Below are 21,515 nucleotides of genomic sequence, written 5' to 3' on the forward strand. Positions count from 1 at the left end.
GCAGCAATTGAATTAAACCAGTGCTGCTTTGTGTGGGAACACTCTGCAGCACTTTAAACCTGGTTTATATCCACTTAGCTTGCAAATTAACAGGTGCAACCTACGCCGAAGTGAGCCCAGTTTACACAGATGTAAGAGTGTCTGCACACAGCACTGCATGGCTTTAACTCAGGGTACGTCTACACTACCCACCGGATTGGTGGGTAGTGATCGATCTATCAGGGATCCATTTATCACATCTAGTGTAGACGCGATAAAATCGATCCCCAATTGCTCTGCCATCGACTCCGGAACTCCAGCTTGGCGAGAGGCGGAAGCGGAGTCGACTGGGGAGCGGCAGCCGTCGACACGCCGCCGTCCTCATGGCCAGGTAAATTGACCTAAGATACGCCGACTTCAGCTACACTATTCGCGTAGCTGAAGTTGCGTATCTTAGCTTGACCCCACCCCCCAGTGTAGACCTAGCCTCAGATGATGCTGTGAGAAATGCGAGACCTTGGAAGCAAGGAAACTTCTATTCTAGTGAGATGTGCCAGATGCCATAGCCACCAGGATTAGTAATAAACTTTTGTATCTGGAAATGGCATCTGTATCTTTGGGAGCTAGGTGTTGTATTCTAGCTCTATTGGTGAGGGCTACCAAACATCCTCCAGGAACCAAAATCAGTGGGGGTTAATTACTGCAAATCTTTGGAGCTGTTCCCTCTCCTCGGAAGTATCACTGACCGGGGGAACTACAGAGACTGGTTCGGACTGGGTTCAAAAGGACCAGGAGACAAAGAGAAAGCTTGTGATGAAAAGGGCCAGCCTGAACTGACTGGGGGTGGGGGGCTCTCTCTGAGCCACAAACTGGCATGAGATTGTAACCAGGAGGGTAACCCCCTGCTGGAAGGGTTTGAAAAACTGGAAACCTCCTAGGGTCTCCCTGTGGAAGATGGGTATCCCCTGGTAAGCACAGCATGCGTGTAGACTGTCTGTTGTTTTATTCTCTGTTTTCTCTGTAATGCTTTTGTCCTAAAATAAATGTACTGTGCTTTGTGAAAGCTGGGACCCATTGTCATTGTCCCTGGGGGAGAGTGAGCGGCAGCCGCTGGACCAAGGTTAGACCTGCTGGAATAAGCACAGTGAATTGCAGGGGCACTGCAAGCCTAAAGTCCCAGTCTGAAGGGAGAGGGACGTGGGTCGCCACCCACAGAGAGGGGATGGCTGGAGGCCTGAGGCCTAACGAGGTGTCCTTGAGCACACCATGGAACCCTGGAACTGGTGCGACTTTGTGTGCAGGCCAGGTCTAAATTGGTGGGCTCCCTCACCAGCCCAGGAAAGAGTAAGTGCTCTGCCTAAGGACAGGGCTACAGTGCCAACTTACATCGGCGCAGCTGCACTGATGCAGCTACGCCACTGTCGCGCTTAGGTTGAAGATGCTCTAAACGGAGGGGAGAGAGCTCTTCCGTCAGCTCCATAACGTCACCTCCGGGAGAGGTGGTAGGTATGTCAGCGAGAGAAACTCTCCCACCTACACAGCTCTGTCTACATGGAGAGTTACGGTCACTAGAACTACGTTGTTCGGGTGGTGGATTTTTCACACCCCTGAGCGATTTAGCTATAGCCAAGTGTGTGGTGTAGATCTGGCCTGTCTGTTTCAGGCCCTCGCCAGAGGGCACAACTCATTATCTCAGCCCTTAGAAAGAGGACACGCCCTTCCCTTAAATCCTTTGCTGGAGATTAGACAGGCAGGTAGCCCTTAGCCTTTTCCTGACTGTTTTACCCAGTCAGACCAGGCCTCCATCAGTCACAGCAGACCGTGTCTCTCTACACGGGTGCACACACAGACACACACACATCATGCTGTTCCTGAACCTGCCCTGCTCACACACTGCCAAGTTTGCCATAGCACGTGCTGGGTGAAGGCAGCCTGGTGTAGTGATTTGAGCCTGGGGCTGGACATCAAGAAATCAGAGTTCTGTTCCCAGCCACTAGTGAGCGCCAGAGAGCAAGACAGGCCAATACTCTAAAGTTTAACACTCCAATCCAGGTGTTTGGATTTGGGATTGTAGTTCCTTTACCACTCAGTTTCTCCATCTGTAAAATGGGGATAGATCTTTGTAAAGCAACTTGAGATCCTCAAGGAAAGATGCTAAATAGAGGCCAAACGTTATCCGCCAGGGAGTATTTATTACAGTTAATTATTATTCTTTGTAGATCACCAACAACGTGCTGTGTGTTTTGCTATCCAGACACTTAGCTAGGGACCAGCACATTCATTTCATATGTGAACTAATCTCTGGGGATGTCAGACATCTCTACATTAGCTCTGATTGAGCTTGCGCCTTAAAAAAACAAGTACAGCCATGGTAGGGTGAGCGGTGGGAGGGGCTAGCCACTCCGAGTACATACATAGTGTCTTGGACAGGTTTGCCCTTGTGGCAGCTCGCCTCTCCTGCCACTTATGCCGCTGCGGCTATTTTTATTGGCCTAGCTTGATCAGAGCTAGCAGGGATATGTCTGTTCAATATCTTCATCAATGATTTGGATAATGGCATAGAGAGTACACTTCTAAAGTGTGCAGACAATACCAAGCTGGGAGGGGTTGCAAGTGCTTTGAAAGAAAATTCAAAATGGTCTGGACAAACTGGAGAAATGGTCTGAAGTGAATAGGATGAAATTCAATAAGGACAAATGCAAAATACTACACTTAGGAGATCAGTTGCACACATACAAAATGGGAAATGACTGCCTAGGAAGGAGTATTGCGGAAAGGGATCTGGGGGTCATAGTGGATCACAAGCTAAATATGAGTCAACAGTATAACACTGTTGCAAAAAAACCCAAACATCATTCTGGGATGTATTAGCAGGAGTATTGTAAGCAAGACACGAGAATTAATTCTTCTGCTCTACTCCATGCTGATAACTGGAGTACTGTGTCCAGTTCTGGGCGCCACATTTCAGGAAAGATGTGGACAAATTGGAGAAAATCCAGAGAAGAGAAACAAAAATGATTAAAGGTCTAAAAAACATGACCTATGAGGGAAGATTGAAAAAATTGGGTTTGTTTAGTCTTGAGAAGAGAAGACTGAAGGGAGGACATGATAACCGTTTTCAAGTACGTAAAAGGTTATTACAAGGAGGAGGGAGAACTTCTGGGGATAGGACAAGAAGCAGTGGGCTTTAATTGCAGCAAGGGAGGTTTAGGTTGGACATTAGGAAAATCTTCAGTGTCGGGGTAGTTAAGCACTAGAACAAATTGCCTAAGGAGGCTGTAGAATCTCTGTCATTGGAGGTTTTTAAGAACAGGTTAGACAAACACCCATCAGAATTGTCTAGCTATTACGTAGTCCTGCCTTGAGTGCAGGGGACTGGACTAGATGACATTCCAATCCTACACTTCTATGGTTCTGAGTTGGAGACTGCACCTTCCAACTCCAGTATAGCCATACCCTGTGTCTGAGCCCAGATCTCTAGTGGGAATAGCTGGGTGTAGGGCAGAGGGAATTCTTAGCGTGTGCTCAACCCCAGACTAAGGTTACTGTCTAAAATCTCAATCCAGCTCCCAATTAAGTAAATGGGAGAGTTTACCTGGACTTCACTAGGAGTTGATCCAGACACTAAGTCTGAAAGATCTCTGAGATGTGCTGGGAGATCCCAGTATACAACATTCACTTCCATTTCAATAGCTTTATTGGCATGACAAAGGATACCAATGTTACCAAAGGGAACACGCCTAGTGTCTTGATCAAACTCAGCCCTGGTGTAATTCTGTTGCTTCACTGGACTTCCACCTGCCTAAACAAGGGCTGACTTTGTCCCTCCGAACTTGAGACAGGTTTTGCAGCAGTGATGGGGTTCTGTAGACCATTGACCCACGCCCCAAGTCACAGCAAGCACTGATGCTAATGCAGGACTTGTCCCAGCCTGTCCATCTGGTGTGTCTGTCCATGTGTGATTCGGTGGCAGGTTGTGAGGCTGTTTGTGACGTTGCCTGTTGTCCTCCCAAAGTTGGGCACGGTTTTTCTTCCTCACTTTGGCCATTTCTAAGAGCTCCCCAAAGCATCTTTCATACTTTGTCCAGTGAAGCGGACAATGGTTTCTCTCCATTCCAGTGTCTCTCATGTCGTGCTGATTTGCAAGGCTGCCACCTAGCCAACAGAGATGAGCCCAAGTCACCGAGTTTTATGTAGATTTGGATATATAGCCAAACTTCCCTAAAGTCTGAGGCTCTTCAGATTTTGGTTTTTGGTTCAGCCCTTTATAGCTATGGGTACCAACAGCCAAGTTGTGATTTGAAAGTGATCCAGGCCTGAATCTTTCCAAATTCTGAACATCCACATTTTGCAGCTGACCCCATCTGTTTAACGGGCCAAACCAAAGCCCCAGATCTGACCCCTCTTAACTTTAGGGAGATTCTGAATCTAGATTCTCACAATGATGCATCTTGGATCCATGTCTTGTCGTAAGGTATCTGCTGGAGACAATATCCTGGGTAGGGTCTCAGATCCTGTGGTAATGGGCACAACATACGAATAGACTAGAATAGAGGAACCAGCATTTTGTGTCTTTGCAGCATTCACTCCAGCAGGCAGCGTGTTGTCTTTTTAAGGTGAAGCAAATACTGTTTGTCTTTGACTAGGATCGGTTGTGTCATGGCTCCGTTGTTGAAATATGGGGGATTAGTGCAGGCAAGGCCATGCGGTGGTAACACTGGTTCAATGGTGGTAGTATGGGCATAGACCAGGCTCAGGCTGTTGTCTAGCTTTGTTCTGAGCAGGATTAGGTGATGACCTGATTAAAATACCTTCTCCCTGTCTACACCAGCGCTCCCACTCTTGCTAGCACCAGTGGAACCAAGCTGATGCCAGAGCAAAGGCAGGAGATGGGCTGCGAATGCTGGGGCAGGCGCAGCTTAGTAATAATGGAGTGTCTCCTCATCTGATTGCTGATTTGCATCTGGCAGAGCTTTGGGATGAAAGGAGAATATGAAGCGTTGGCTGAGCTGGTGCCAGAAAATGAGCCTTCATGCATGTGTTGCAATCAGCTGTGGGAATGGTCCTGATTCTACTCCTGTGCTCAGAGAGTTCCTGTGGATACTGGCCTGTTGGTGCAGGTTGTCTGCTGGGATTTTGTCCCATTCGTTACAGTCACTGGTAGTTGTTGAGCCTTCAGCATTTGCACCTGTGTATTATGATAGACTAAATGTGTCCAGCAGCTTCTCTGTGGCCTGAAAGAGTCCTGTGGAGCTTTGTCTTGTTGTATTTGTGCAGCCATCTTAGCGGCCAGCAAGGAGGAGGCAGTTTCTGCTATTCTGACACTTCAAGGGATCTCCAGAAAGGTGGCAGCAGAGAGGGTAGCAGCTGCAGTTCTGGGGGGGAACATCTGTTTGTCCCCCACTGTCTGCAGTTCCTGTGGAATGACTGTGTTTAACAAGGCCCCGGGTCTTGTGCTTTAACCTTCTCCAACTCTTTCTTCCAGATATTTGGACAGTCCTCATTTATCCCACAGATATTTACACACGGAGAGCAGGTACCGTCCCTCTGACATTTTCCTGTCGCCCCCTGTGGATGTTTTTTCTGTTGCCTTCTATGGCTGTCTCCCCCTGGACCCGTTTAATAAAGGCCATGTGTCTGAGGGTGCAGCAAGTCATAAGAAACTGTATCAGGGAGTGGCCTGTAGGGAGGGGGAGAGAAATGTTGTGGGGGAGAGACACAAGAAATGTCCTAGAGAAGCCTCTGGTATCCGGACAGGGAGTGAATTCTTTGCTACACTGAAGCCACTAATGCATCTTCAGAGAAAGTCTCTTTGTGTTTCTTGGTCACAACCCTTTAGCCAGTCGTTTGACACGATAAAAACTTTGGGATACGGATTGTCTGGTGCTTGCCTGATCCCAGTGTCCTGGATTTGGCAGAGCCAAAATGACCAGCATTCAAAACTCCAGCATGGATCTTCCCAGCCCAGCTTGCTTTGGAGCTAAGATGGGAGCCAAGCAGCATCCATGAGATTGCATGTGTACTTTGGAACGTATGTCTGTGCATGTGAAAGACGAGACGAGTGTATGTGTGAGAGAGGGAATGGGTGTGCCTGAGTGTAGGTGTGAGAACACCCCAGAGCCTCATCTCCCACGCAACCTTTCTGATCCAGTACCCACTGCGGTCAGTGGGGCTCCAGTGAGGGTTGATCAGACCCCTGGAGATCAGGGAAGGGGGCACTTTGACTAACTCCCAGGAGACATTGGAAAAAGGGTGAGAAAGAATAGACAGTTGGGCGTGGAGGTAAATTACAGGGGTGGGGCTAAGAGAGAGAGAACTATTATTCTTGCAGTTAGACCAGAACACCTTGTTGACTAATCATTTATCTGTATTTATTGGTATGTTTATTAATTTCAGTCCAGCTCTTATTTCATCTGAACCCCGCCTTAGTTAAAATCTGACATGATTCTCTGCTTGTAGGGCAAGATAATGCCGGCCTGGGATGGGCCCAGGGCATACAGGAAGCAGGGGCAGCTGGCATAGAGCCGGGGTGATGAAATGGGAAGCAGAGAATGGAGCAGCCTTCAGAGAGGTTGCACTGCCTGGTCTCCAGGTCCCCACCTTTTACCTGACTATTCACAGCTATTCATTTAGCCATTGATGGCCCAACTGGGCTGAGTTCTTCACTACAGGGGTACTCAGGGGTGCAGGATCAAACTGATCACTGGATGTGGGACTCCCCCCCCCCCGCCCCAGGGCACATTGGTAGGGACCTCGGCAGGTTTTTGAGCACTGATCAAGGAATTTAATTGTAACCCACCCCTTTCATGCCCCTGCTGAGCCACTCAGGGTGCTGTACAATAATTTGTAATGCGTGGAACTTCCCTGGGACCTTCCACTGAGGATCTCAAATCACTTTGCAGAGGCCAGTGAGTTAAGTCTCACAACACCCCAGCAAGATAGGCAAATAGGTGACTTGTGTCAGGCCAAAAATCCCAGTGAATGGAAGATTTTGGCTTAGAACCTGTCCCCCCGCTGGCTCTGACCACTCCCCCATGCTGCCTTGCTACAGATAAAATTATAAACACCACACCTTGATAAAAACTGCCCTGATAGAGCTATGCACTCGGCAAGACAGGGTTGTTACAGGTAGTAGAGGGGAGGGAGCGGGTTCTGAATAGGAAGGCAGCTGACCCTGCCTCTCTTCCCCTGCAGACAAGGGAGGCAGAGCTGAGTGACCAGTACGAGACAGTGTGTGAATCAGCCTACAGTGAAGCCGAATCAGCTGCTGTGGAGGTGCTAGACCTGCCTCTGCCCAGCTACTTCCGCTCCCGGAGCCACAGCTACCTCCGAGCCATCCAGGCAGGCTGCTCCCAGGAAGAAGACACGGCCTCCATCCGATCCATCTCGCCGCCTCCCGCCAGCAGCATCAGCGGCAGCAGGACGCTCCCCAGCAACAGCAGTAAGTGCCCCGGGGTGGAGGGGTCTGGGGTGGCAGAGAAGCCTTGGCACTGGGACTTGGGATTGGGGAAGCAGGCTCTGAATGAGACGGGAGCTGCAGGGCCAAGAACAGCTATTGTCTGAAATCAGAGACCCTGGGGGCTGACACTCTACTGGAACGTTGCCCCTTTGGGCAGCACAAAGTTAGCTATTTGGGGCTGCGTTAAAATGGATACGGAGCTTTCGGGTCTGGGGTCAGTTACTTTAATGCTGCTGGGTGTGCTAGGTACAGCCCAGATGTTCTTGTCTGGTGCAGCTGAGCTGTCTACATCGACAGGTGTCCAGACAGCGATGTGGCCTTACCCACCTAACAGAGCCTTTGCCGTGACAGCTAGACTTGCTGAGTTTGCCTCATGCGCTGTACACCAGCTGGGAATTGAACTGGGGCCATAGGAAGCAGCTGTTCCGTGTGAGGCTCTGGCTGAGCCAGTAGCAGCTGTACTAAGCCAGGGACCGCAGGGAAATTGCCTGCCATTGACAGAGGTTGTGGAGCCCATTGATACAGGAGCTGAAGTTAGAGATGTTCCAAGCGCTGCTGATAACTGGGGACGCTTGTACCTGAGCTTCATGGATGACCCCCATTTTGCAGGGGACTCTGAAACCAGAGAGAGGGGTCCATTCCCTAATATGTCTTGGTATATGGATCAAGTTGGGATACACTAGCTAGCCAGTTAAATCCTTCATCATCCTTATCTCCCTCCTCCTCCTCTCTCCCGTGTGCCCGACTGTCATTCATGGAGCCAGCTTGGTGCTCAGAGCATTCACCTTGAGAACTAAGAGTGTGAGAGTGATTTTGCCCTGGGCGTCTGTTTTCCCAAGGGGATGAGATCTCAGCTGGTCTTATGGCTACAAGGAACTGGCATTTAAACAAGATGCAGAAGCATGTGGATAATGGAGGGGGTGGAGGTTAGAAGGTTTGACCCCCATTTCCTGGGTGATAAAGGAACAGAGGTGGCATTTGTTACTAACATGGTAACCCCTGTGGGGTCTCCCCATAGGAGCTCTGTGTGAGTCACACTTGGGGCTCTGTTAAAGTGTTTCCTGTGAATATGGTGCTAGTGAAAGGTGAAAGAGTGACAGCCCTGCAGACAGGCCCCGTATTCATCCATCAACAGATCGGGCAGCAGCAATGAAAGCGTCCCTCACGTTACTCCACCAATGGGCCCCAGCTATGATCCCTGAAGGACCATCTTTAGTGATGGCGGGAAGCTCAGCTTCCATGGTCCATTCAAGCCAGGGCATTCCTGACAAGGGGGCCCATTGGCACTAATTGGAGATGAGGATGGCTTTTGTGGTGTGGACACTTACCCACGATGCCCTGGCCTGAGATTAATTGACCTTCTTTTACAAAGACCATTAGAGAGCCCTGCAAAACTCATTGGTTCCACTTCACAGGGAGATGGTGGGAACAGCAGGTTTTGAATCACCTGCCTTTGCACCCTCTGAGTCTCACTCTGAATTTCAAGCCAAACAAGCCCTGGAACCTCCGAGTGCAGCTTTGAATTCCTATGCAGAGACATGAACCAGTCCGCGTTTGCTGGGCTCAGGGCCTTGAAGTTGGCAGGCCTGGGCAGGGTTTGCAACACAACCCAAACTAATGTAACTGGCAGAGTCCCTGTAATATGAAGTCTTTAAATCATTATTTGAGGATTTCAGTGACTCAGACAGAAGTCAGGGATCTATTGCGGGAGTGGGTGGGTGAGGTTCTGTGGCCTGCAATGTGCTGAAGGTCAGACTAGAACTAGATGATCATATTGGTCCCTTCTGGCCTTGAATTCTATGAGTCTAGTAGACTAAATGCAGGCAAACTTCCCAGTTTGTTGTGAACATTTTGCATATCTCAGGCTGTGGGGAGCTGGCAGAGTGAAGAAGCAGGTGAAAGATTAGAGGAAGAGAGGTGGATGTGGCTGGTGATAGCTTAGGCCCAGATCAATGGAAGTTAGGGCCTTATGTACCTTTGAGGCTTGTTAGTCCTCTTTCAAAGTCACTTTAACCACCAGACAGCAGGGAATTTATCTATTGGCTGAACAGGCACCAGTTCCTTCATGTCTGTGGTGTACTTTGCCTATAGACATCCTACATACTCAGTGTTATTTTATATATTATCCAGTAATGATGGGCTGGAACCAAAGCCCCAGATCCAAACATCCCTGAATTTGGGGTCAGATGGGAGCCAGATCTAACTCCAAACTTCAAGGCAACAATGAAGCAACCCAAACTTCAGACTCCCAATGCCCTGCGAATTTGGCTCCTCATCGTCACTTAGCAAATAATACGTTCAGATCCAGATTCCCCTGCTCATCTTTACTGCTCTTGGATGCAGCATTACTGGTTCCAGACAGACCCGTTCCTATAATTATGAGTATATTTGGTGTAAATCAGGAGTAGCTCCATTACCCTGGCATAAGTGAGAGACCTGACATACTTCTGATCTGGGATGTGATTAGCAAAAGGCAATTCTCAGGTATTCCAGGAAGATTGTAATAATAATGGTTCTGTTGTCGGGCAGTCCACAGGAGGTGACTGTGATGCTCAGACTGTGCTGCACTTGGATGGCAATTTTCCTCCCAAAGGGCTTGGTATATTTTACATACAGGAATGGCCTCACTTATCACTGAAAGGCAGCCACCTCTGAGGTGAGACCCAGCAGCTGTTAACACTGCACAGCAACTCTTTGGGACAATTTAGGACAGGAAGTGAAGAATACTGAAACCAATAATGCAGGGCAAGAAGTGAGGAACATTCTAGGCAGTTGAAAACACAGTGGGAATTTAGGTAGGTGGAATGCTATGAGCCAAGTTGGAATTGGGCCAGATCAGCGGGAAGCACAGTCTTGCAAAAAGTGTAATGGCATGTTTAATGATTACGAGTGCTCTTCGATTCTGGGGTGATGGGCGCCTTACCAAGGTGAGGTGGAAGTGACCAGGGCATCAGTTTTACATCTCATCCAAAAGGCAGCCTGCCTGTCAGTCAGTCCCGCCAGCACCACGCTGGGGAATGATGATTCATTCAGTACTGACTCTGTGGGAAGGATGCTTATTGCATGACAGACCACCAGCTGCTAGGTATAGCTAGGAGATCTCCCATTCCGATTGTAACTGATCTTGACGCTTTTAGCTTATGACGAGCACTCCTCAAGGCAGCGTGGCCACAGAGATAGGCTGTAGCTACACCTGTGTGTGTACCAATGTCAAGTTTTAGTTTGCAAGGGGGTTGAGGGTAGTAGGGGTTAGTTTGTACCTTTATCTCAACTTCCTTCGGAACACCCAAAAGTGTGTGTATATCTTTAAATCCCTTGACGCGATGGCATCTCAGTTGTGTCTCTCAGCTGTTCCTGGGTAACTGGAGAGTACAGTCCGTTTGGGTCTGAATGGTTCCTTTGCCCCTCCACCCCCACCCCCCAGCACACTTGCTGTTGTCATTCTCCATTGCCTTGCAAAGTTCATGGTGCGTCACGATGTTTGGGATGGCAGACAGCGGCGTGGTCTGCAGACAGAAGCTCCGGATTTTGTGGCTTTTCAGTTTCTAGATTTGGCTTGTCGCTTTGGCAGTGGGAAATAGCAACAGCCACTGCTCGGTCTTGCAGAAAGGAGAGAGTGGGCTGTGCTGGGATGCTAGTTCCGGTCCTCCCAAGTGCTGGCCACAGCACATGCTCTGGGCATGCAAGGAAGAGTTTTGAGAACCCAGGATAGGGAATGAAATTCCTAGATGCTAACAGCACCTGACCATATACAGCAGGATCAGGAGCCTGAAGTAACCAGAGGGCCTAGCACTGGCACTTGGGACGTGGCAATCCCCGAGGCCTGCAGTCATGCCAGCCAGGGTCCTGTAGCATGCAGGAGCACCCAGAAGATTGCAATATTGCCAGGAACCTACAGCAGTGCTGGGACCATGCAGGAGCATACAGTAATTCCAGCCCCGGGATCCTGCAGTAACACTAAGAACAGCCAGCAATGCCAGACCCCTCCATTAACATATGCCAAACTATGGTAACACAGAGAGGCAGCAACAATCCCTTCTGCTAATGAGGAACTTGAAGGGCAGCCTAGTAACATTGGTGATGGGCGAGGCTGGCTGCTGCCAGGCCCACTAGCCCAGGGAGACATGCGCATCGACCCTTTCCTGCTTCTCTTCTTCCCTTGTCTATCGCTCCGCAGCTGCATGCAACACTTCCCCTAGCAAATAATGACACAGTCCCTGCTCCGAAGAGATTACAGGCAATACCGATCAAGGTGAGACAGGGCCCTGGAAGAGATAACAGGGATGGGGGAATAGAGGGAGGGTGGGATAAACAGAGGAAGGTTATGGGGCTGCTTGGCTTCCCACGCCGCATGCTCCCCTTCCAGGCCCTGCACATCTCCAGTCCTGCCTGCACCCCTCCCCCAGCCCTGCTTGTCTCTGCATCCGCTCTCCTGATTGTTCCCCTTTCATTATCGCCCTCTCAGCTTCCCACCTTCTCTCATGCCCCCCCTGTATGCCCAGAGCTTGCCGCTCCCTGTGAGCCCAGCCTGCTGCCTCTCCTCCTTCAAACCCGTCAACACCCATCTCCTCCCCCAGAGCAAGCCTGACGCTGGTCTCAGCACTGCGGTATATCAGGACTAACTCCACTGACATCTGTGGGGCATTACAGCAGTGCTTCCCAGTGGTAGGGTTTGCACTGGGTCCCCTGGATTAATTGGCTTTGTTTCTATGTCTGCTGGCAGAGGCACCTAGAGCCTTGCACAGGCAGGGGCGGCTCTATGTTTTTTGCTGCCCCAAGCACAGCAGTCAGGCGGCTTTCGGCGGCGCCCCTGTGGATGGTCCGCTGGTCACGTCGAGGTGGCATGCCTGCGGGAGGACCTCCCATAGGCGTGCTGCTGAAGGCAGCCACACTGCCGCCCTCACAGCGACCGGCAGGCCGCCCCCCGCAGCTTGCTGCCCCAGGCGCGAGCTTGCTGTGCTGCTGCCTGGAGCCGCCGCTGTGGACAGGTTCCTCTTAACCTGGTTGTATCGATCTAAATCAGTGCCTAAAACTAGTGTGTAGGATTCAGAGTCAGGCACAGTGTCTACACCATGCTGAGCCAGCCTTACCTGTCATCTGTGTACACTGCTGGGCTGAGTTAGACTGTTTGAGTGAGCCTAAATCTCCTCTCACTTGGGCCAGTGTGACACTGATTTGAGTCCAGGAATGGTCCTGCTTTGCATCAGTGTAGGTGGGAGGAGAAGCAGGCCTCCTGCCTGTATGGGTGTGCTGTGAAGTGTTGTGTACATCAGCAGAGCTGTATCAGGGATGGCTATGAAGACGCCCATGCACTCAAACCTCTGGCTCGAGGCCCTTGGTTCTGTGATTCGGGGTGATTTGGGAAAGAGGGAGATCAGGGAATAGAAGTGATGTGGGGGAGCCAAGCTTTAAAATTAAACAGCATCACTGAGACTCAGGCCCCAGCTGATTAAAGCCTGCGTGCCCTCCCTCCTTCCTGATTTCATGGAGTACTCGCAGCTTTCCAGCTGTTGGGTAGGTGTGTGCATGGGTGTGTGTGTGTGTGTGTTGGGGGTGAGGTTTGGCAGCCATCACACCTTTGATCAGCCGTACCACTCCCGCTCCTCCTGCAAATGCATGTGTCAGTTGCACATTACATGGCAATTAGCTCACATTTCACAGCTAGCAAAACAGAGGATGAGCTGCCCTTGATCTAGCCTCAAACAGAGTCTCTGTGCCTTGCAAAGCGTGAGCCGAACAAAGCCCTGGTGAAAGCTATTCAGCTAATTGCGACAGGCATTCTGGAGCCTTTGCTGTAACAAAGGGCTCCCTCTCATCCCCGCCCTAGTTCCCTTTCATTAGAAGCAAAGCTGGGCAACTGCATGCCCAATATTCCTCTGCTGAACAGCAGAGAGAGCCATGTTCAGAGAGGGCTGCCCAATGTTTCTGTCCGGGGGGCGGAGGAAGATTTTCTTTGACAGTTACCTGACAAGGTGAGATTCCCAGCTCCACGAACTCCATCTCCTCATCAAACACCTGAAACAGCACAAAGACCATGGACAAAGGGAACTTCCCACCTGCCCGCTCTCAGAACTCCCAGCCCTGTGACAAAAAGGAAACACACATGCCTTCAGCCGTCCTGCCACAGGAGTAAAAGCCACCGACGGACTATGGCAAATACACCTACTGAGAGTAATTAAACCTGCTTTTGCCAGGCCTTCTGGGTTACAGCTTGAAAGCCTAGCCAAAAGGAGGGGTCTCCTAGAATAACAGTGAGATAATTCTATTTATGGCAACATCATTTGGTGGGAATAATGTCCTGGCTTGGTCCATGAAGGTAGACTCCCGACTGGCGGGAAACCCTGGCATCATGAACTTTTCCAGTATAGCCCATCCTGGTGTCCGTAAATCGTCCTCTATGGTCCACCAGAGCCTGCGTGCTAACGGAGTAGTGCCCTTTGTGGTGTATGTGCTCCTTGAGAAGGGCAAGTGATAGGCACCTGACAACAATGGGCCTGGCACAGCTTGGAAACCCCATTCTCTCAAAACCAGCAGTTACTTCAAGGATATTGATTATACCAGTCACCTCTGGGTAAATCACATGCCTGAATGCCTCCAAAACCTCCGCCACCACTTTACCCACAGTCGACTTTCCAGCACCTAACTGGTTAGCAATGGATCTGTAGCAGTTTAGGGTAATCAGCTTCCAGAGATTGTTATAGCAACACGCTTCTGAATGGGCCAGGCCACCCTCACGCGTGTGTCATGACGCTGGGGGCTCTGAGCAAGCTCTCATAAAGCTCCAGAAACGTAGCTTTCTTCATGTGAAAGTTCCTTCCTGGACCCACTGCTGGTCATCCCAGGTCCACATGAAGATGTGATCCCATCCGTCTGTGCTTGGGACCCTGCTCCAGAGGCACTGGGCTATGTAGGGGCCTGCTAAGCATCCAGGAGGTGACAGGAGGCAGAATTGAGGGATCTTCCCTTCCTGGCCTGTCTGGGTGTATAATGGGGTCCCCTCATCCCTTGCATTTGAGGAATCAAAACTGAAAAGCAGCTGTACTGAGCAAACTCATCAGAGAGCACAGTTCAGAGGCTGTAGGCGAAAGACTGAACCGCAGGAGCAGAGACCATAGCAGCCCCATTACTACTCATGTATCAACCAGAGCTGACCCAGGCCAGCCTTCAAAAGGAGAAATTATTTTTCCCTTCAGATTTTCTTCTTCTTGTTGACCTAGATTTCACGTTCCAGAAATAGCTTTCTCTGGCATACCAGCAGAAAGGGATTAGGTTTTGTGTGTGTGTGTGAGAGAGAGAGAGAGAGCAATTTATGTTCCATGCTGTGTGTGTATAAGGGACACAGAGAGATCTGTATGTTCCATGCTGTGGATGTAGGAGAATGGGATCTATGTGTATTTTTATGTATATTTTTTCTCTCTCGTGCCCTTTCCCTACTATGGTGGAAACTAGGCTAGCAATAACTGTGCTCTAGACACTCCCTTTCCCCAGGAAGTCAATAGCATTGTTCTGTTCCATAGTTAAAATGGCGTTTTCAGCCATCAACAAAAAAAACTCTGTCCCCCCCAGGTCAGTGAAACCAAGTTCGAAATGCACTTTGCTATCACGGTTTCAACCTTAGCGTGGCCAGGACCTCTATTTGGGAATGTTTCCTCCTTGGTGCTCTGTGTATGTGTGGGTGTTTCTGGGACCCCAGCATCCTGGCTGGTACATGGCCTGGAGTAGTAGGGGGAAAAATGTGTATCTTACACAGAATCCTCTGCAAATGGTAACAAGTTGCAGACAACAAGGGACGCTGCATTGCACCCCCGGGCACAGACAGTATCAGTGCAATATGCACGGTAGCTGCCCACAGAAGGGGCACACGCATGGAAAAGTGGTTGTGGCCACAGGATCCAGGCCAGCACTGCATGTTTGCCCCAGCAGTGTGTGCATTGCAGACAGGATGGAAATGAAGTAGCTGGGGACACTTTACGTTAGATGCTATAACTATGGGAGCCTGGTGCCCCTGGACAGTGGAAGCCACAGGGGGATCAGAGGCCCAGGCAGTAGATATAACATCCCAGGGCCTTCTATATGATGAGAAATTAAAAAGACTGGGACTGTTCTGCTTAGAAAAGAGATGACTAAGGGGGGATATGATAGAGGTCTATAAAATCATGACTGGTGTGGAGAAAGTGAATAAGGAAGTGTTATTTACCCCTTCACATAGCACTAGACTTAGAGGTCACCCAATGAAATGAATAGACAGCAGGTTTAAAACAAACACAAAAAAAGTACTTCTTCACACAACGCACAGTCAACCTGTGGAACTCATTGCCAGGGGATGTTGTGAAGGTCAAAAGTATAACTGGGTTCAAAAACGAACAAGGTAAGTTCATAGAGGATGGGTGGGTCCATCAATGGCTATTAGCCAGGACAATCAGGGACATAACACCATGCTCTAGATGTCCCTAAGCCTCTAACTGTGAGAAGCTAGGCCTGGATGACAGGGGATGGATCATGGATAAATTGCCCTGTGCTGTTCATTCCCTCTGAAGCACCTGGCACTGGCTCCTGTCAGAGATGGGATGCTGGGCTAGATGAAACATTGTGAATGTGGCCATTCTTATGGAGACTCCGGGAGGTCTCCAGGGCTGACACGCCTGGAGATAGAGTAGCCTTTATGGCTGTTTTGCCAGGCTCACAGTTGCAGTACACATAAGTTGCACTTACATGTCACTTTGATGCAGCTCACTGTGCTGTTGAGCTGCTCTCAATCTCTTCCTGACTGCTACCACTAGGCCATGCTGCCTCCTGACCAATGCAGTTACCAGCAGGGATGGATTCCGAGCCTGCTATTCACCACTCCCTGCTGCTGGTCACAGGCTGGCCTGGTTCCAGCTCATTATGTTCCATGTTGCTGCTGTGTCCCTTGAACTGGTCTCCTAGATGGTGGTACAAGCTGTCTTCCCTTTCACCTTCTAACAGCCGTGAGCACTGGGCTGCTTGTGCCTGCACCATTCTGCACTATTTGGGAGGTGGCTGGTCCAAGGTGCTGCGCACACCCTTTATGGGCATGTTTGTGGTTTCTGCAATTACCTCATGTAATTCTACCTCTGCTCTCATGCATATTCCTCTCTGTCTGTGTGTCCCTTTCTGCTCTGGATAGATGGGTCTTTCTCTCTGACCCCTGGGCCAGATTCTCTCTTGTGAGCTGGCCTCATTACACTGCCCTAGTGGTACAAAGGAGCTGGAAAGCAACTGGATCTCCTCAGCTACTGTGGTGCCAGTTAGTACTACCAGCTCCTATGCCACCCCCTTCTGCAGGGGTCATGTGGGAAGGGACCTGAGCTCACTGCAATTGCATTCTGCCTCTTCTCAACTGCGTAGAGTCCCTTCAGGGCCATGGGCCTGCTGGCATTGTGTAAAGCAGCCCCCGTGCTGCTCTGCTGTACACTGGGGCCAAGAGAACTGGGCCGCCAGTATCAGGGAGTCACAACTGTGCAGCCCTCCTCTGAGCTGTGCCCAATTTCCATCTCTGTCTCTCCACCTTGGGGCCTCTCTTCTATGGCACTGCCATGATTGTACTTTGCATTTACGGGCATCTAAGAAAACCAAATGTGCCTGCTATGAAATGCTAAAGTTCACAGAGTCCGATCGTACTGGGAGATTCATGCAAGTACCTCCCAGTTCATTCAGCAGGAGCAGAGTGCATGCATCTCCCAGGGTAATAAGGCTGACTGGGAATTACTCTTCGTGAGTCTGTCCCGTGCATACATGTGTTTTTCTCTCCCTTGCTCTGTCCTCTGTCGCCCGCTGGGCTGTTTCTCTCTCTTGCTTCAGTGCCTTCCTGTTGCTTTCCATCTGATGAGTCACTGTCTGAGTATCAATAAGGATTCAGAAGGAGAACAAGTTACATATTTTAAAAGCGGGACAGAGCCCTGTCTATGTAACAATCCCTCCACCAGGGGTCATTCTGCATTTCCAGGATCTACACCTGCCTCATAGGCAGGAAACAATTGAATCGACATGTGATTTGTTTTCCTGGGCAAACTATAGTGAGGTCCTGGAGCTGCTAGGATTACACTCAGATCCAAAGTTGTGTGGGTCAGGTCTGGATCCGAGCCTCTGCAGAGCTCAGAAAGGAGTAGCTGGGTCCCAGGCAGGGTTCTCCTTTGGGCCCATCTTCCTGTTTGGCTTTTGATACTAGCTCAGACACATCAATAATGATTCCATTGCTGGAAATCAGAAAGCATGTCCAAAGTACAGATCCTATCTCGCTAATGCCTGCCTTGAATAGGAAGTGTCTGAGTAGAGTGGGGGAAGTTACCAATGGACTCTCTGATTTCTCTTCACTTTAAAAGCCAGTTTGCTCATCTCTGCAGAGAGTAGTGCAATCAGAGTCATAAATAAATCAGAGCTCTCAAGGACTTATTGTAACAGCAAGTAATTCAAGCAGTACACACACTCCCTGCCTGGGCAGTCCAGGGAACCAGACTACCTGTGGAGCCAGAATCCCATGACAGGACAGACCTCCCGTAAACAAGCTTGTCAAGGCAGAGCTGCTGCTCACACAACCATGGTCACTGGCATGGCAGCCTAGGAACATAGGCGCGGCCATCCTGGTCAGACTGTGGCATGGGTGTAGTCAGACAATCACCTGGTTTTGCAAAGGCATTACCTTGATGATGAAACAGACCTTCCCCATCTGCTAGGATCCTACCAGCCTCAGCACATAGATTTTTATTTCTCAGGAGCAGTTGTAGCAGAGCCAGGACAGGAGCAGCTAGAGGCCCAGACTTGGACCCTGCCGAAGCGGAACTCTCCGTTCCAGGAGTCCCAGATTCCAGGGGTAGTGAGTCTGTTCCCAAAGGGGCAGTTTGGTTTTTCTTGGTTCAGTTCTGCTCCTGGGTGGGCAAGGCTTATGTATGGGTTGATTCTGATCAGCCGTTGTGTTCCTGCAAGGGCTGGATAAGTTTGTTTTATGGATTCCTGTCCTCCCACTCCAGCAATCCTAACTGTAACCCCATGTTTCAGGGCTGCATCTCACAGGGTTTAATGTAAGGCATAAAACCAGGTCCACATGTGACTGCAGGTGCTGTCAAGACAAATGAGAATTAAGCTAAATTTTCCCCCCATGACGGAGGCCTCCTCAGATGGAGGTGCACGGGAGGGAGAAGCAGTGAGCAGAAAGACCCAGCCACTTCCATTTTCCTTTCCTCTCCTGTCTGTCTGTCTCTCCTCTAGAGAAAGACTTTCCTCTATGCAAGAACTTGAAAGGCCAGACCCTGCTCTCAGTTACACCACCATAAACCAGGAGTAACCCCATTCTTCTTACTGGAGTTGCTCTAGATTTACACCACCACAGCTGTGAGCAGAATCCAGACCCCAGTGTGAACACAAAGTCCAGCATCAAGTGTGCCCTGCACAAAAAGCTACGAGTGGAAATGCAGGTCTGAGCGAGTCCTGAAAGTCTGTGCCCGTCTCTCAAAGAGGAGAGTAGTGAGGAAATCTTGCTGTACTCGACTGGCAAGGAGCTGGGCCATCCCCAGCAGAACTCAGCCCTTCACCCTGAGAAAGCTTGGGATTATATAACCCCTCCCCCACCCGTGGGGAAAGGAGCAGCTTGAGGAGAATGGGGGCTTGGAAGAGGCCCCTCAGCCAAAAAGCCTTTTGTGTGTGTGCGAGATTCTCTGGGCGAAGAGTCGTGCTGAGGACGTTGTCACCATGGCACCCCGCTCTTTGTCACTCACTGGAGCTGTCAGCTCAGTGCGCCTGAGCCCGGCTGGCAGCTCCGTGACAATTCGTCTCGGCTGTGAAGCTGGGGTGGGAAAGGCAGTTTTTGTTTGGCAGAATTTCTCCTCCAAACTCCCAATTTTGTTTGCAGTGATCTGTCCACCCCACCCCCACCCCCCGCCGCCCTTCCCCCATCCACCCCACTGAATCCCCAAGGAAGGGCTGTTTTCGGAAGCTACCTTTGCACATTTTTCCATCCCAAATGTGCTGCAAAACGCCTTGAACATCAAGCCGGTTTGTGTGTCGTGACAACTGTCTTGCCCCTCAGTCAGTGTAGAGCGGTGACACTCTCCCTCTGCCCACCCCAGACTGCACGGCGCCTCCTTGCAAGTGCCTCAGTTCTCATGAGCGTGGGCTCCAGTTTCAGGCAGTATCCCACTTCCAGATGCCATGCCGCTTCTCTCCCTCCTTGCTCTCTTACTTATGGGTGTATTTGCCTGCACCACAGACCGTGGCACAAACCCAGCCAGGCTGTAGAGTGAGGTGTATGTAACCAGGTGCCATATGCCCAAGCGGATGAGATCTGGGGTCAACTGTAAGTTAATTAAGGCCAGAGGTTCCCAAGCCGGGGTTCATGGAGCACTTGCCAGTGATCCACAGGGAGCCGGCTGGTTACATGTTGCAGGGTTTCCAGGTAAGAGTAACAGAATATATGGGAGGGGAGCAAAAACAGACACTGGCTTCCAGGGTTAACATTATTCACAAAGGACAAGTCTTACTGCCCTGAAGTGTTAAACGTCCATTAAACACTGCCCTAATCTGACTGCTCCATGTAAGGAAATGTTGCCATGGAGATGATCTGAGAGACCAGTGAATGTAAAGGGTTGGGTCCACAAGACAGTCTATTAACATATGTTCCACATTGTGAAAAAGTTTGGGAAGAGCCTGTTTGGGCAAAGTTTAAGGACTGGATGGAATATCAAGAGGTTAATAGGATTTAATTAAACAGTAATTGTTTCTCACCCTTTCTCCTGTTTCTTTGTCTACATTTACCTACACATTGGTCCAGATTCAGAAACATATTTAGGCTCCTAACAGCCATTGAAATCAGTGGAAGTTAGGAGCCTAAATACATTTGAGGATCTGGGCCTTAGACTGTAAACTATTCAGGGCAGGGATTTGGCTGGTGATCTCCTTGAACGATGGAGGATGATCAAGAATCCATGCTGTCCTTTCTAGATCTGTCTACTGTCTTTGATACTATTAATCATGAGGTTTTATTGACATATCTGTTTGTCACCCTCCTTGTCTGTCCTGCCCTCAATACCCGTAGTCACCAGCAAGTCTAGATGGAGTTACTTGAGTGGTTGGGTTCTTTCCTGTTTTAAGGTAGTGTTGGGCATTTGCTCCTGTGGCATCAATGACCCCTGAAGGGTGCCAGAATGGCCAGTTTTGCCATTCCTCCTGTTCAACATATGTACGAGGACATTGGGAGAGTTAGTGAGGAGATACAGGCAGCAGTGTATTCAGTATGCTTGATGACACCCTGTTCTATGTCTCCATCACTCCTGTCCCAGCCAGTGCAGTGGAACAAATGATCCAGTGTCTATATGAGCTTGGGGCTTGGAGAAGATTAGCTGGCTACAGTTCAGTCTGGATAAAATGGAGATAATGTTAGTAGGTTTGGGGAAGCATCTGAAAGAGCAGAAGCTTACTGTAGTAGTACCATTGACTGAAGGAGCGTGTCTGCCATTTGCATCCTTTGTTCAGATCCTGGGTTCTTTCTTTCTGGACCACCAGGGGTCAGCTGGAGCCAGGAGTGCTCTTCGCCATATACATCCTCTTCTTGCCCATGAAGGGACCTTAACCACAATCATCCATCCTTTGTTACTTTGAGGTTAAATTATTCTAATGTGCTCTCTTGATGCTACACCTTGACATCATTCAGAATGTGTAGCTAATGCAAAATGCAGCTGCCCCCATATAAAGTGGAATTTCAAACCAGGAATATATGACACCACTGCTCTGGGAGCTACATGGGCTGCCAATGTTTCCAGGGGGTGCCGGTTTTAACCTACAAATTCCTACATGGTTTAAACCTGGGAGATCAACTCTTTCTCCATGCTAAAAAGCACAACTGGGATTGGCAGACGTCTTGAACTGGACCCCTTTGTTATAAATGGGAAGGAAGGGAGGTGCCTGAAAGACCCCTTGACTTTGCTCCCAGATAGCCCAGGATGGCTAACTTTCTGGGCACACTGTCTGCAGAGCCCATTTATTTTCCCCAGTTCAGAAGGCAGCTGGACAATGAGCTGCTCTTAGGGAGGTAACCATACTCAGCTCTTATCTAGTACAGTGCTCA

At 49.8% G+C, this 21,515-nt stretch overlaps 1 protein-coding gene across 3 annotated transcripts in view; it reads left to right on the forward strand.

The window, feature by feature from the left end:
• DLGAP4 (DLG associated protein 4) overlaps nt 1-21,515 on the forward strand; it is a 104,713-nt gene that overhangs the window by 18,725 nt on the left and 64,473 nt on the right. For 2 of the 3 annotated variants that reach the window (XM_034786964.1, XM_034786966.1), the window contains exons 4-5: nt 5,465-5,515; nt 7,174-7,420. In XM_034786964.1, coding sequence (XP_034642855.1) covers nt 5,465-5,515; nt 7,174-7,420 — 298 coding nt within the window. The remainder of the gene's footprint in view (nt 1-5,464; nt 5,516-7,173; nt 7,421-21,515) is intronic. The other variant, XM_034786965.1, reaches the window with a different exon arrangement.

Source organism: Trachemys scripta, chromosome 12 (assembly GCF_013100865.1).
Source record: "Trachemys scripta elegans isolate TJP31775 chromosome 12, CAS_Tse_1.0, whole genome shotgun sequence".
Classification (NCBI taxonomy): Eukaryota; Metazoa; Chordata; order Testudines; family Emydidae; genus Trachemys; species Trachemys scripta.